This window comes from Nannobrachium achirus (genome assembly GCF_963921795.1).
Source record: "Nannobrachium achirus genome assembly, chromosome: 20".
Classification (NCBI taxonomy): Eukaryota; Metazoa; Chordata; class Actinopteri; order Myctophiformes; family Myctophidae; genus Nannobrachium; species Nannobrachium achirus.
The window spans coordinates 17,978,566-17,994,460 of NC_137827.1; the positions used below are offsets into that span (position 1 = coordinate 17,978,566).

Below are 15,895 nucleotides of genomic sequence, written 5' to 3' on the forward strand. Positions count from 1 at the left end.
GAAAGAACTGTTCAATATAACAGTTCACAGACTGGTAGGAGAGAGGACACAGAGAGAAAGAACTGTTCAATATAACAGTTCACAGACTGGTAGGGGAGAGGACACGGAAAGAAATAACTGTTAAACAGGGTCGTGCAGAGAATGTTAAGAGAGGCGGGGGCTGGCATTTTTAAAAGGGCCTTTTGGTGAAAATATCGAAGATAGCAGACCTCCAAGCTCACAACGCATCGCAGTGCCACATGTTGTGAGCTTGGAGGTTGGCTATTATCGGTGCTTGGATCCACACTGAACTAAGCATAAATTAAGTGAATACTGGAGATGTGGCGTACGGCATGGATTTCTACACAGAGAGGGCAATTCTTTCAAGTTCAGGAGCGAGGAACTCTCTTGAATGCTGCCCCCAAGTATGGAAAGGGGGGCATTTGCATTTCTTTCACAATAGTAAAAACTGCATTCATGGTCTGGAGAGGGCACTTTTCACAGACTGATAGAAGGGCAGGGGCTCAAGCCCCCTTTGATGTCTGTGTGTGCACGTGCCTGCTGTTCAACATCACAGGCTGGTAGGTAGACCTGTCACAATTATTACATAATGGTCTAATCACAGTTATTTGACATAATCGCTATTATTTTTCTGCCTTCTAAAGTTTGTATACGCGACGTGGCGGTCGCTTATCTCCCGATTAGGGAGTCTTACTGGTATTATATATTGTGATGTCATATGAAGCATGACAACAGTGTGTGACAGCATGACAAAAAGCTCCACTTTTACATTTGTGCAAAAGTGTACAAAAAGCAGGTTCACCTGCTGGCAAACAATTCTCAGACCAGGAACAATAGTGTGTTGCCTATAACAACCACACTAATAAGAAAGAAAGAAAATAGTTAAATGAAGCCTGTACTGTGTGATCTAGGATTTAGGTAACTTTCATCGCCAGATCCCCGTACTGGAGTTAGGTATATAAAACAATACAACAAGTTGCAACTCAAAAACTGGCAATTACTTCGAGACATATGATACTGGGTATCACGTTACCAACACCTGATGAAGAGGCTTGTGAATCAGAGTACAGTAAAAAAAACACTGGCTATTAAACCAAGCTGGCAATCAAAACAAGAGAGAGGGGTTCATTACCATGGGGTTCTGTGGTAGACAGTAATGAGGAGAAATTCCATAATCTACTATATAAAGTTCAAGAAGTTGTGGCAGGCCTGATTATGCCCAAATATGGACAAGCTGCAGTAGTGCGGGCAGATCGTCATGCGCGTAAATCGGCATCATTAGACAACGGTCTCCGTTGTGTGACGTCAGACCAGAGCTCGAAGTCACATGCCCATTTATGGAGATCCCCAACCACAGCAAAAAACGGGTCTTCCTGGGGTCTAAATAGGGATGGGACGATAATTGCTATTATCGTTTAACGTGATGAAAAAAAAATACTCACGATAATCGTATCAAGATTTAATTGATCGTGAAATCGTCCTCCGTCATGCACTGGGATCAATTCAACTTTTATTTGCCGAGCTGCATATTCGTTACCATTTACAGTAGATTCTCTATAATTGGTAAAACTGACCTGTAATAAAATGAGGTACTTGATACAGTCTTTTTTTCCCACTCTCTACCAAATCTCTTTGCCAAAAAATAGACTTAGGGAGGGAAAGAGGGAGAGGGAGGGAAAGAGACCCACACCCGTAAATTATATGTATTCATTTTTACGAATACTGTAAGTAATATTTTATTATATAATAAGCTTCTGTTCTGAGTGAATGTGGTATTTTAGCCGTCTGGGCGTTGTGGTGGGCAAAATAGTGAAAAAGTAAAGGCAATCCAATTTAACCACTCGAACCCCAGCGTTCCTAATCTGGACATGTCATATAGGCAAACATTCAGATTCGGTGTAGAGGGAAAATATTAGGGGTGCAACAAGTAAAGACCCCTAAGGCAGACAGTGGTTCCCAAACTTTTTTGGTCGAGACCCACAAGAGAAATAAATTAGCCGTTTGCCCGGGACCCAAACTAGTGATCTACAAGCTCATAACACGGTGTGAACGCGTTGTGAGCTTGTAGATCGGCTATTTTCACTACTTCTTAAACATATATTTTCTAATTTATGGAATTTATTGTATTTCTTTATTTTATTTATTTTCATGAAAATTATGAAAAATAATTGTAATTTTGGGAGTCATTTCTTTGAACATGTTCTGAAACAATAATTAAGAACAAAATATAACAAACAAAAAGGGACCCATACAAATGTGTCCTGGCCCACTGTTTGGGAAACAGTCAACTAAGTATTAGGGTTTAAGTAAGCAATTTACCCCGAGTGAGAGGACATTATGCTCTGATAATGTCCTGTGTTAGGGTGTTATCGGACGAGGCGAAGCCGAGTCCGATAACACCCTAACACAGGACATTATCAGAGCATAATGTCCGACCCCGAGTGGTAAATAGCTTTTCTACCACTTTTTCCCTTATACATGAAAGAAAACACATAGTTGTAACTTGCAAGGATCTTAAGTTACAATCATTATTGCCTATAAAACTTCCGCGAGACAGCAGATAGTTCCACCAACAACATCTTCTACTCACCAACAGATGGCGCCAACTCCATACTAATCCATGCGTCTAGCTTACAGCTAAGCTAACGTCAGTTAGAAGTACCGTTCCGGCCGTAAATAGAGGCTGTTCGCTTCCAGAAAGGCATAGGTTCAGAGAAAAGGGGCTTTAAAGTTGGCGGATTGCATTGGATCCAAATAAATCGGCGACTATAGCATGCACGTTAGTGAACATAGGACCGTTGCCACGGTCATTTGTTGGTTGGGGGAAAGGTGTTCCGACTACCTCCTGAAGTCCCCGGATGTACACTGAGGCTCATTGATCTCGGACAAGTCCCCACACAACTTTGCGGCAGTAGTTCTCTCATAACCTCCGGAATTTAGCCAATCAGAATCCAGTATTTGAACACGTGACTCGAAAGAGTGGTAGAAGTGGTCAATCTACAGGTGCAAACCATGACGACTCCTTCAGTAAACCTAATTATTGCTAACTAGTGTGTGTGTGCACACGTAATGGTCAGTGTGTGTGTGTGTGTGTGTGTGTGTGTGTGTGTGTGAGAGAGAGAGAGTGAGTGAGTGTGTGAGTGCGTGCAGCTGATCTATTTGCCGTTTGCGGATGGGCCTTTGTTGTGATGCCAAATGCACCTCAGAGGAAACCGCCATCTCCAGCCAAAGCTTTTCGTTTCCTCCCCAAACAATTAGCCTGCGATGGAATATGCAGAGAGACGCCTGCTCAAATCACTTTGGCACATTCCCCCAACCTGCAAGTCATTAATGGACGCAGTAAATACTTTAACGTGCTTATGACTGCATTGCTAAGTGGCGTAGTGGTTCTGCAACATAACAAGAACATTACTGGGTCTTGCCACGGTCTCGGTTCACTGCGTTGCGTTCACCGTTAGATCTGTGTCGGGTTCTCACATCTTCAACAGGGAAGCAAGTTACACCTGCAGCTCGGCACGTTCGGTTGCAAAGCGCACATTTCCTCTATTTTAACAGAATGTAGTGTGAAAGCCTACAGTATAGTCCGGGAGCCAAATGGTGATTTTTGGCTGAACGTGGATTCGCCTGTAAAAGTTTTTTTCTCAACTGATTCTTGTAGCTTGGGGTCACCTCTTAAGGATTCAAGATGATGACCAGTGATATCCATTGAGCATTTTTTATTATTAACCCCTTAATGCCTGAAACACAAGAAATCCTCCCAGGAGGAAAATACCCAGAAAAAGATTTTTTTTTCTGGGTATTTAAGGAGGATCTGAGGGGTCTAACTAGGGGTTTGTCATGATGCTGAATCCATTGCAGGCATTTGTTTTGCACAAAAAACATTCTGTGGGCTAGAAATGGCCTCAGAAAACAATACACGTATGGGTGAGTATTCATGTTAGTCGGAGGCCTTAGGGTTTTTTTTCTCGTGCTAATCAGTCTAATGCTCTAGGGCGCACGAGTCTGCGACATTCGGGGTCGCCACAGCGGCCAAATCAAGTTGGGTTCCCATCGACTTTAGTGATGAAAAGTGATGAGTCAGAGTTTTGTGGGTGCTGTGGTGACCCCGAAGGTCGCCGACTCGGGCGCCCTAGCTAAATCATTAGAGCATGCCCTGAGCTACATCTGTGCAAAATGTTGCACTTTTAGACTGATTAGCACGAGAAAAAAAACCCTAAGGCCTCCGACTAACATGAATACTCACCCATACGTGTATTGTTTTCTGAGGCCATTTCTAGCCCACGGAATGTTTTTTGTGCAAAACAAATGCCTGCAATGGATTCAGCATCATGACAAACCCCTAGTTAGACCCCTCAGATCCTCCTTAAATACCCAGAAAAAAAAATCTTTTTCTGGGTATTTTCCTCCTGGGTGGATTTCTTGTGTTTCAGCCATTAAGGGGTTAATAATAAAAAATGCTCAATGGATATCACTGGTCATCATCTTGAATCCTTAAGAGGTGACCCCAAGCTACAAGAATCAGTTGAGAAAAAAACTTTTACAGGCGAATCCACGTTCACCCCCACGGCTCCCGGACTAGTATATGAACTGTAACAAAACATGCGTCGCAAGTCATCAAACTCTCATCCCCAATTCAAAAGAGCCCAGGGTGTTTTAAGCAAGAACTAGATCAATCTGTCCATTGCAAAACCAACCAACCAAACTAAAAACAAAACAGGTACATAGCCACAGAAACACGACAAACAAAATATCCTGTTTAGAAAAAACATGTTTCCCCAACCAGAAATCCCCCTACTCAAGAGAGCCCATTAAAACAGTGTTCAAAACAGCAAGTCTACAATTTAGAGGCGGCTCTCCTCCAAATGTGGTCCAGACAGTGAAGACCGCAAGGAGGAAGCCCACAACACAAACACCAGCAGCTGCAGGGAATCAAAACTAAAGGGATTTGCTTTGGGATGATAGTCTTCCAGTCCAATGATAATACACACAGTATCTACTGTACATTGGCAGAGGAGGAGACTGACTGCTGTGATGTCACCAAACCTGAAGGAAGACTTGCAATGTCAAGTTTATTCTACTCTCATGACATCTAGAGTTCATCACACCGCCGATACGACCGATATGTCCGAGTCATATAGTGTCGGGGGCTTTCCCGTTGCACCCGTCTGTCTGTGTCCCTTTTGTGCCCATATATGGAGATATCTGTCTGTCTACCTGTGTCCCTTTTACTCCCATATATGGGATCTCCGATGTCATAAGAACATGCCCATACCCTGTATATTGGCATCGCCATTCATGGGCATATTGGTTGGATCGTTAGGTACGCTTCTGTTGTGCGTGACACAAGTGAAAAGACCACAGCAAAGCCACGCAAGCTGATCACTAGCATGTTTTCTGCTTATAAATGGTATTATATTTATCATTTATATGTATTATATTTATCATTTATATGGCCTGTTAATATGTGCGCAGTTGTGTTTCTATTTTACTTTTCTAAATGTGTTATATTTACAGGTTTTTCTTTTTTCTTCTTGGCTTTTATTGTTGCCATTTTGACTTATTGTCAGTCTTTTTTTATTGTTTGTGGGAAGGCAAGAATATTACAGGACTAACAGCGCATGAGACAATAATAGATAAATAAATAACTTAAGTTCTCCTTTGGCCACAAATAAAGGCATGCTGTTTTTTAATGGTTCAACGACCATTAAACAGCTTCAAAGGTTTGTCTCCGCAAACTGAACAACCGAGTCTTTGGTACCTGCAGCGGGAACGTTTTGAAGATAGTGCTTGGACAATAGATAATACAACTGCTTTCATGGCCTACGTGCAATAAACGTCCACCAGGTGTAATGCAGTATATTACCCATTTTATGGTAACTCAAGAGGTTGACGTTTTGATCTGGTGTGCGTGTGTGCAGGGGCGTCACAAGGGGGAGGAAAGTGGGACTGAGTTACAAGGGCCCAAGGTGGAGGGGCCCTAGTAACTTCAGCTATTGAAAAATAGCAGATCTTGCGAGCTTGTAGATCTGCTATTTTTTAAAAGTCGTGAAAATGTGTGAAAATCTTTGAATATATGTACTTTTTAAGCGAACATTTGTAACTCAAATGTTGCTTCTGGGGGGGTGTCCCTGGAACTAAATATTTTGTGATGGGGGTCCGTGGCCAAATACATATCATCATGGGGGTCCTTGACATGAAAAAGTTTGAGCACCACTGACATGGAAACATAGGTTTCTTGCAAATATTTTCACGATTTTTCAAAAATAGCAGATATACAAGCTTGCATCTGCTATTTTTCAATAGTTAACATTCATGGGGGGCCCGCAGTGAATCCTTGTACCCAGGGCCCATAATTTGGTGTGACGCCCCTGCGTGTGTGTGTGTGCGCGCACGTGCTCGTGCGTATGCAGGTGTGTGCAGGGGATGAAAAGGGAATGTCCTGCCACGGATCTAAGATTTGTTATTTTTATGCGATTAATGTGGAAACAATTACTCAGGCTCATCTTTGAGGTGTTTAACCGTCATTTATTGGACAGCAAGCAGTGGAAAGTGACAAGAAGAGATGAGTACCAGGTGAGCACATGGTGTCTGCCTTGGTGCACCAGCATGCACGGCACGAACACGCCTCTGACCTGCCATGATGTCATTAATAACTAGCGCGATGCTGCTTTGCTCGTGAAGACAAGCGAGGAAATATAAACTGAGCGACAGCGATAACCATTTATAAAGGAACGACCAACAATGTTGCAGTGTGTGTCTATATTTTCGTCACCTGGACACAGGGCCCTGTCTTGCCTTACCCCTTATTCCTTGAGTTCTTTGTTTTACTTTTTGATATTTTAAAATAGATATTGGAGCGCTGTGAGCTTGTAGATCGGCTATTTGAACCATTTTGGAATGTTTTTTAATCTGGTAAAAAATTCTAAAACGTATATAGATAAATTGTAAGGCGGCGCGCAAGCTAAAGATTGTTTGTCTCTAGAAAAAGACAATTCATCAAGACATAATCAACTCACTGGCCTTTCCACTACCTAGGGAATCAGATATCAGTAAAGGCATTCTTTGAACTAGGGTCTACATCAGAGGTGGGTAGAATAGCCAGAAACTGTACTCAAGTAAAAGTATTTATACCATAAAATAATTATGACTCAACTAGATGTAAAACAATAAAAAATATCCAAATAATTACTTCAGTATGAATTAAAAATGTTTCGAGTGAAAAGTACTGAGTTACTAAATACAATCAGATGTATTGTTTAGATAGTTCAAACTGAATTTAACTGAAATGTCTAAAATATTTAAGTGCTTGTCCGATATAAATGAACTAACTTGGCTGAAGTCTCTTTCAGAGATTGAAACAAAGTATGTGCATTTAATAAAGAAAATAGGAAAAGGAACAAACAATTGTAGCCATATCATTGTTAAATGTTACATTTACAATTTAGGCATTTAGCAGACGCTCTTAATCCAGAGCGATTTACAATAAGCAAGGTAATACAGTACATCAATACATCAAATGCATAGAAATAGTAATCTAAGAAAACATTTTGGTAGACCATGCACCTATTCAGTAAAATGCGACTGTCGAGGAGTAAAATTAAAAAAAGAAGAAGAAAAAAAAAAAAATCTTCAGTGAAAAGTATGTTGCATTAAATCTAGGCTACTTTTAAAATTCAAATTAATTCAAAAAGTTATAAATATATATAAATATAAAAAACAAAAACAGTTGTCCTGTTTGATTTGAATATTCATCAATCTAACTTGTAATGGAAGTAGAAAATGTTAGCATGTAACAGTGCATTCGTCACTTGATTGATGGATCAATTGATTGCTTGAAAAGAGATGTTGTGGACTGTGTTAGAACAGTGTTTAAACATCTGGGGAAACCCCACACCATTAATCTTACTTGAATGTGGAGCATCATATGAGGTAACTTGACAAAAATTGTGGGTTGTGGGGAAAGATTGGTGGTTCGACGAGAGGAAACGTAAAAAGAAATGCAACGTCCACCATTTGTTGTCAACATTATGCTCAGAGTTTTACCACAGTTTCCAACTGCTGTCACCCGAGTTAGCAGGAAATCACAGCACGCGGAGACAATGCAACACTTGTCATGTGGAACTGTGGGAAACAGCGTAAACACCACATTGGCAATAAAGAACACTAATAGTAACATAGAACTGGATGATTGATGACTGTTTCTGTCTCAAAACAAACGCCACGATATCCTACTGACAAAGATTTGTCATAGTTTCCACTTCTCCTTTCCTTGTAGGTAAGAATTATTATGGGCAGGATGATGAATGGTGGCGAACGCAGATAGAGGAAGATCAAGAGAGAGTGAGGGCAAGGAGAGAGGGAAGGAAATATGAGGTAAAAAATACAGTGATGGACAGAGAGTGAGTGAGAGAGAGAGAGAGAGAGAGAGAGAGAGAGAGAGAGAGAGAAAGAAAGAGAGAATTACTGCTAGAGATCTATAGCGACTAAACAGTAGTCTGATATCCACTATTGGGTCAAGCAGGGTGAGCCAAAGTTAGCTCATTATTCATGTCGGTCAATTCCTAAAGATTTGTGTTCTCGCGTGTTGTAGCCAAAAGTGATGAATTCTCATCCTGAGATCCAAACACATCTATAATTCTTTTGATCCAGTGTTATAAATATGTGAGGTTGGGCTTAGCGCTTTCGTCTGCTCACCATAGCCCCGCTGTGAGAAAGTATCAGGCCCCAGGGTTTGGGAAGCTCTCTCACCGTCTTTTGTACGTTTTGTCAGAGGTTAAACCTCCAGCGTACTTGGGCCTTGGCAGTTATTTATACGGGACATGGCTCATTTCTATCAGTGGAATTCTCTCGCTAATCCCCAATTATATACAACAATCCCACAAATATACAGTTTTATTGACAAGAGAAGCAAGAGAAGAAGAAATGGTGAAAGGCATTCTGGGTAATTTGTTGTGAAAGGTCAGTGAAAGTCACTTGGTAAAGTGGGAGGATCGGGACGGATCAAGTAAACATAGGGGTAATTGGTCTCTACTTGCTCAGATGCAGACTTGAGGATTGGAATAGGGCACCGACTGATGTCGTTTACAAGTTGGTGAGGACAGAGTACAGACAGGTCTGGGTAATGAAAATCGGCCAAAAACTAAACTGCTCTCTGTCGAGGTGCCAACTTGCGCCTTGTTATTTATATCAGGTCGATGGTGACGTCACCAAGAATGCTGGTCCCTCACTGGCTGTCGATGGTGACGTCACCAAGAATGCTGGTCCCTCACTGGCTGTTGATGGTGACGTCACCAAGAATGCTGGTCCCTCACTGGCTGCTGATGGTGACGTCACCGACAATGTTTTACCCTGATTGCAGGCTACAGGTGTAAACACTAGCGCTTTCGTCACCATACGCTCACCATAGCCTCGCTGTGAAAAAGTATCAGGCCCCAGGGTTTGGAAAGCTCTCTCACCGTCTTTTGTACGTTTCGTCAGAGGTTAAACCTCCAGTGTACTTGGGCCTTGGCATATCAGTTATTGCCAGACCCATGAAATGGGTAGGCCTACATAAGCAAATGTCTGTCGGTCCGGGTTTTCTATATAAAGGGTATATATGATGATGACATGATGATGACATGCCTACAAAAGGCATGATGTCATAAATGATGATGACAGACAGGGGGTCTGGCACAACCAGGTTGACCTGGTCTAGTTTATACAGGACATGGCTCATTTCTATCAGTGGAATTCTCTCGCTAATCCCCAATTATATACAAAACCCCAGAGGAACCACTCCTCCGTTTCCTGGCCCTCTTCCCTGCGGGATGGAGAATTAGCCCCTTGGCGAGGCCACCTATGGCAGAGAAAGGTGGGATGATCCTCTCTTCCTGCTCCCCTCCCCATAAATCAAACTATCTGCCCAGGCCTATCCTGCTTGGGGCTGGAGAACGCAGCAGGTACAGTAGCAACATCAACCAGGACTTTTGATACTGACTTAAGATAGCGTTAACCCTTGCTCAGATCGGACGCAGGGCTCATCGTCACATCCCTGGGGTGACTTGACTTCTGCCGAATGTATCAATGTCTTTCTGCTGGCTCAGAACCCTTAATGAAAGAGTCCGCCTCACACTAAACGGATCTAGAGCGTATTGTATTGCCAAATAGGGATTTAGTTAAAAACGGCATATTCAAGGCTGCGTCATGTATAGATTCTAACTTGACGGATAGAAGGAAAATTAAATCTTACCCAAGGGCTTTTGGTTGCACGACATGCACACGTCCCGCTATTGGACAGAGTTCCTGACCGGTCCGTCTCGTCGGGGTGCAGACAAGGGGAAGGGTTACCTCAACAGATCGGCTCCACACATGGAATGCACGAGCAGAGCCTCCGTCGTAAAACCCACTTCAGGCTAAAGGCCTTGACTGGACCTGACATTAAGGGCCATTTAAAATCAAGACACTGTCTGATTTGCCATGGTGATGAATGCGTAACCTGGGCCAGGCCTTCAGTGAAACACTAAACTCCCCTGAGCAACAAATGAGCTCTGACTGTTCCTTTTTATTTGATACTATTTCATTCAGTAGCGTCCCTGCCTCGGCTGTCCAGCCCAATTATGCAGTAGTTAAAGGGATCTTTATGTGCGCTGACCAACCAAGACCTTCGCTGGATAAAAAATAAATAAAACAAATAAATAAATAAGTATCCAGTGGAAGTGCAGCTCCATCAACAGAGGCTTGATGACATCCAGTAAAAATGTACTGCTTCTTCAAGACATATGAAGCCATAGCCTGACGAACGAAGATACTGACTTTCTTTCTTAGAAGTATAATTTCTAGAGAGTTTTCAAGCTGAAATTCACGCCTAATTCTTGCTTTGATCAAAAATTAGACCAGATAATGGCCCCCCATATGTCTTTAAATGTTTTGATGAATTGAATACACAGGACCTTAATGGAGACAAGCCCCGAGGGTTTATCTGGGTTATCCTTTTAGCATTCTTTTGTATAAATCTGTGCCACTTGTCTTTTTTTTTTACAAACTGTTAATAAAGTATTCAGTCAATCAATCAGTATTGACACAAATCAACCTTCTTTTCTGCCAAAGCATAAATTCGGCTTCTCGCCACTGGCTGTCAAAGTGCGGTACAGAGACCCCAAGTAGTTCTTGAGGGCGTCACCAGAAGAATTAGGAACAGTTTAAAGTTAAACACTTAAAGCTCTATTTTATTTTTAGGCTATTGGAAAATAGTCAACCTACAAGCTGTGCCATTGTGGATCTGCTATTTCAGAAAAAGAAATGTATAGCCTACATCTTTTCAGATTACTCTTATGGGGGTCCCTGGCACAAAACCTTTTCAAATCGAGGTCCGTAGCCAGATTACATATCAATTCGGGGGTCCCCACATGAAAATATTTTGAGAACCGCCGCTTTAGGCTACATCAACCACAAATTAATTGTGGCAGGAATAAGACTGGAGGATATTCATTCATCCGTGTGTGGGTGGAGTGGAGTCCTGGAGCTCTCTCTACAGTAGGCTTAGATCCCTGTTGGCCTCCTGATCATCCCTCTCTCTCCCCCCCCCCCCTGAGAGGAGCTCAGGGAGAGGTCACCACCCTCTCCACCAAACAGGAAGCCCCCATCTAAAGGGGATCATGTTTCTGCACACAAGCCAGTGAAGTCGAGGGTACAGCCGGGCGGGCGGACGGCGCGCCTGACCACGTCCTGAGCATCGGCTCCGACTAGACACTAGCCGTGCACGCATGGTGTGTGCGCACGCACGCACACACACGCAGGCGCGCGCGCGCATACAGTTCAGCGCGAGCAATGGTGCAGAGTACAGGCGTGTGTGCGCTTGCGTGAAAGCGCCGACAAATATGTTGTGTGATGTGTGTGCGTGTGTGCGTGCGTACGAAATGCGTACTTGCATATCGTCACCGTCGGGGAGAAAGCTCGTATCTCCAAAGTTTCAAATTTGTACACTTTTACGTAAAGTAAAGCCCTGAATCACCATACAAGACTGTCGCACGAAACTAGTGAAAACAGCCGATCTACAAGCACACGCGAGGCGTTGTGTGCTTGTAGATCGGCTGTTTTCATTAGTTTAAATCATTTTCAAAGTGATAAATACAAAACGGAACGGTTTTGGACATACAAGGTTTTTGTGTGCTTGTAGATCGGCTGTTTTCACTAGTTTAAATAATTTTCAAAGTGATGAATACATAACGGAACGGTTTTGGACATACAAGGTTTCCAGCCGGCGATATATAGTACAGTACAAGCAAACATGCTGCCGGCGGAGGCAGAGCCAGGAGACACGGTGCGACAATGGCGTGTCTCCTGACCCTTGACCAAAGGGAGGGGGGGGGGGAGAGACTGCTACACATCAGATCAGTAAAACGGAGGTGTGACTCCAGCGCTAGCCGCTACCCGGAGTCAGACACCATCCAGAGCGTTGGGATGGAAGTGATCTGCACTCCGCCGCCGAGCGTTATAATTAAGACCAGTTGCTTTCTTTAGGCTGGTTTATAATAGCCGAGGCATAAATATTTATTCCTGGCGGCGGCTGCAGCGGAGAGGATAAAAATGGAAAGGGGAGTCATAAGGTGGAGCTCACCAAACACCCAGAATTCAACGCTGCGCGCCCCTGCGCTGCCAATACCCCCGAGGACTGCCGACGCCAGACGTTTGCTGTGGTAAGAGATCAAATGCGAGGGCCCTTATGTTGCATTTATTGTCTTCAAGTCTTCCATTTTTTCCTAATAAAATGAGTGACAGCTTGGGGTGGGGTCTGGGTGTTTTTAGTAGACTCTTTGTATTTCTCCCCCAGGTCAGAGAGGAGAGGGCTTTAACCCATTTAGGCCTAGACTTATTGATTGCTTTAACCGGTGAAAAATAGCAGATATACAAGCTCGCCGCGCGGCACCGAGTGCCGCGCTGCGAGCTTGTAGATCTGCTATTTTTGAAAAAGTCGTGAAAATGTGTGCAAATCTTTGAATATATATGTATTTTCAAAGCGAACGTTTGTAACTCAAATTTTGCTTCTGGGTGGTCCCTGGACCTAGATATTTTGAGATGGGGGGTCCGTGGCCAAATAAATATAATTTTGGGGGTCCTTCACATGAAAAGGTTTGAGAACCACTGACATAGTAGTCTCTCAAGAACAGACTAACTGAGCTCCAGTTAAGTGAAAAGGACCTTTTCTTTGATGATGGCTGGCCAGATTGCTGACATAGAAACATAGGTTTTTAAAAAAAAAAAACCTTCAAAGGATTCAAAAGACACTTATAGAATTGGGTCAACATTGAAATTTTCACGATTTTTCAAAAATAGCAGATCTACAAGCTCGCAGCGCGGCACTCTGTGCCGCGCTGTGAGCTTGCATATCTGCTATTTTTCAATAGTTAAAGCATAAAATAATGATACACATATATCATTATATATATATATATAATGTGTACCCGTTCTAAATGGGTTTAACAGCGATCTAGAAAAAGCGAGGGGAGAGTTGCAGAGCATATCTAATTGCTTTCATATGCCGTATTATTGGTTGATTTAAATAACGACAGACACCGAGGGCGCTGGGGTGCCGTCGCCTTTAACCCCAGCGTGGCCCCGGCCAAGAATAAATGACTCGACTGGATGGCTGGCCGCCTGATTGGCTAGATTAGCGACTTGCCGAGGATGGCGGACACTGTCACTTGTGAGCCACTGGAACTGCTTCAGGCTTCAGGTTTACCCGCTGTTCACCGTTGTCGACGATTTCTAGCCTTTTTGTCTGGTTTAGAAACTCTGGAGGCAGACGAAATGAGGATGCTAGTTCAGCGGACTGTTCCCAGGGGCGTCACAAGGGGTAGGAAAGTGGGACTGAGTTACCAGGGCCCAAGGTGGAGGGGCCCTAGTAACTTTAGCTATGGTGCCGCGCTGCGAGCTTGTAGATCTGCTATTTTTGCTTCTGGGGGGTCCCTGGAACTAAATATTTTGAGATGGGGGGTCTTTCACATGAAAAAGTTTGAGCATCACTGACATGAAAACATAGGTTTCTTGGCACACATTTTCACGATTTTTCAAAAATAGCAGATCTACAAGCTCGCAGCGCGGCACTCGGTGCCGCGCTGTGAGCTTGTATATCTGCTATTTTTCAATAGTTAACATTCATGGGGGGCCCGCAGTGAATCCTTGTACCCAGGGCCCAGAATTAGGTGTGACGCCCCTGACTGTTCCTGCATTGATTTTGAAAGGCGAGAGGTGGCGGTGCAATGATGACACATTGGCCCGTTAAAAGGCATGACACGATGTCTGGAAAGGGAAAAAAGTTGCTTCGGGCCATGGCCACGCAGGGTTCCTCGGCGCTCCCACAAACCCTTCCGTGCAACGGTTCAGGAGAAGTGCACAGGATGAACATTTGCATTTGAACCGCTCTGGTTGGAATAAGACGGCATACATAATCACTGCCGAGCGATTTTACAATGAAACAAAGATGACCTGAACACTAAGATGCTGCAGAAGAGCTGGTTCAGTGTGCAGTTTAACCCTCATGATGTACACATTAACTACTTAAACCTTATACTTAGTTGGCTATAATCCCATGGGCTCTAAATTTGATTGACCGCATTCTCATGGGCTACACTACTGGAAATAGTCGATCTACAAGCTCACAGCTCAGTGGCCTTGTGGTTATAAAGTGTCGGCCCTGAGATTTTGGGAGATCGGGGGTTCAATCTCCGGGCAAATCATAAAGACAAATGGTACATTATAGCAGTGGTTCTCAACCTTTTCAGGCCGCGACCCCCAAAATAATCCTATTTTAACAGGGGACCCCCCCATCCTGACGAGCACTAAGAGTTGAGACATTGCATTTTGTATAACACGGTTCTATTGTGAAAATAGCAGATCTACATGCTCACAACGCGTTGTGAGCATGTAGATCTGCTACTTTCACAATTTCTGCCTCTAATATTTGACAATTTGAACAATGTTTAATTTGTCTTTTGTCAGAGGTATTAAAAAGTGAGAAAACAATATTGCACATTAAGTTAATCATCTGGGGACCCACCCCCAACATAATTTGGGGACCCCATCCCCGTGGAACCCCAAAATGACAGCCCTGTGTCTCTCACCAGTCAGGTCTCTCTTCAGCTTGCGGATGTCTTTGGTGAGGTCATCAAACTTGACCTGGGCAGCCAGGAACAACTCCTGAGGCTCCGGCAGTGGAAAGACACTCTTATCCGTCCCAGCATTCTGGAACAAAAGACCCATCCCACTGTCAGCATTCAACTGTTCTGCTCTATTAGCTGTTTTATGTTCAGAATTAGCCTGTATATTAGACCAGGGGTCTTCAACGTTTTCAGTCCAAGGACCCCTTAGTTAAGAGAGAGATGAAGCAGGGACCCCCACAACCTTTTCATAGATTCCATATAGTTTCATCGCTTGACAGCACGATCATCTGTGTATTTTGGATTCAGGTCAATTTGTGTTTTCAGATATTTAACCACTTGAACCGTCAATACTTAATAAACTTGACCTTTCACTCTGTACTTAGTCTGCTTTTTTCCCCCTCTACACCAAACCTCTTTGACGCTAGGGTTCAAGTGGTTAATATAAAAAAGGAGAAAAAAAAGTTCACTGAAAGATTTGGAGGTCCCCCTGTAGTAACTCTGGGGACCCCCTAGGGGTCCCGGACCCCCTGTTGAAGACCTCTGAATCAGACCATTATGGTTCTCAAAGTGTGGTCCCGGGGACTGCCAGGGGTCCTTGAGATGGTTCCAGGGGGTCCCCATGTGTTAACATAGCATCACAATCATTTTAACCACTTTATACATTATTATATCTTTTTTTAAACACAAATCTTCTCCTCTGGGGGTCCCTGGCACAAAATCTTTTCGGATGGATACAATTTGGGGTTCCTTGACATGAA

At 43.4% G+C, this 15,895-nt stretch overlaps 1 protein-coding gene across 1 annotated transcript in view; it reads right to left on the bottom strand.

Moving 5' to 3' along the window:
• The window catches only part of LOC308305679 (formin), a 121,927-nt gene that overhangs the window by 40,354 nt on the left and 65,678 nt on the right, over nt 1–15,895 (bottom strand). The window contains exon 14 of the mRNA XM_080750517.1: nt 15,099–15,219. Within this exon, the coding sequence (XP_080606643.1) occupies nt 15,099–15,219 (121 nt within the window). The remainder of the gene's footprint in view (nt 1–15,098; nt 15,220–15,895) is intronic.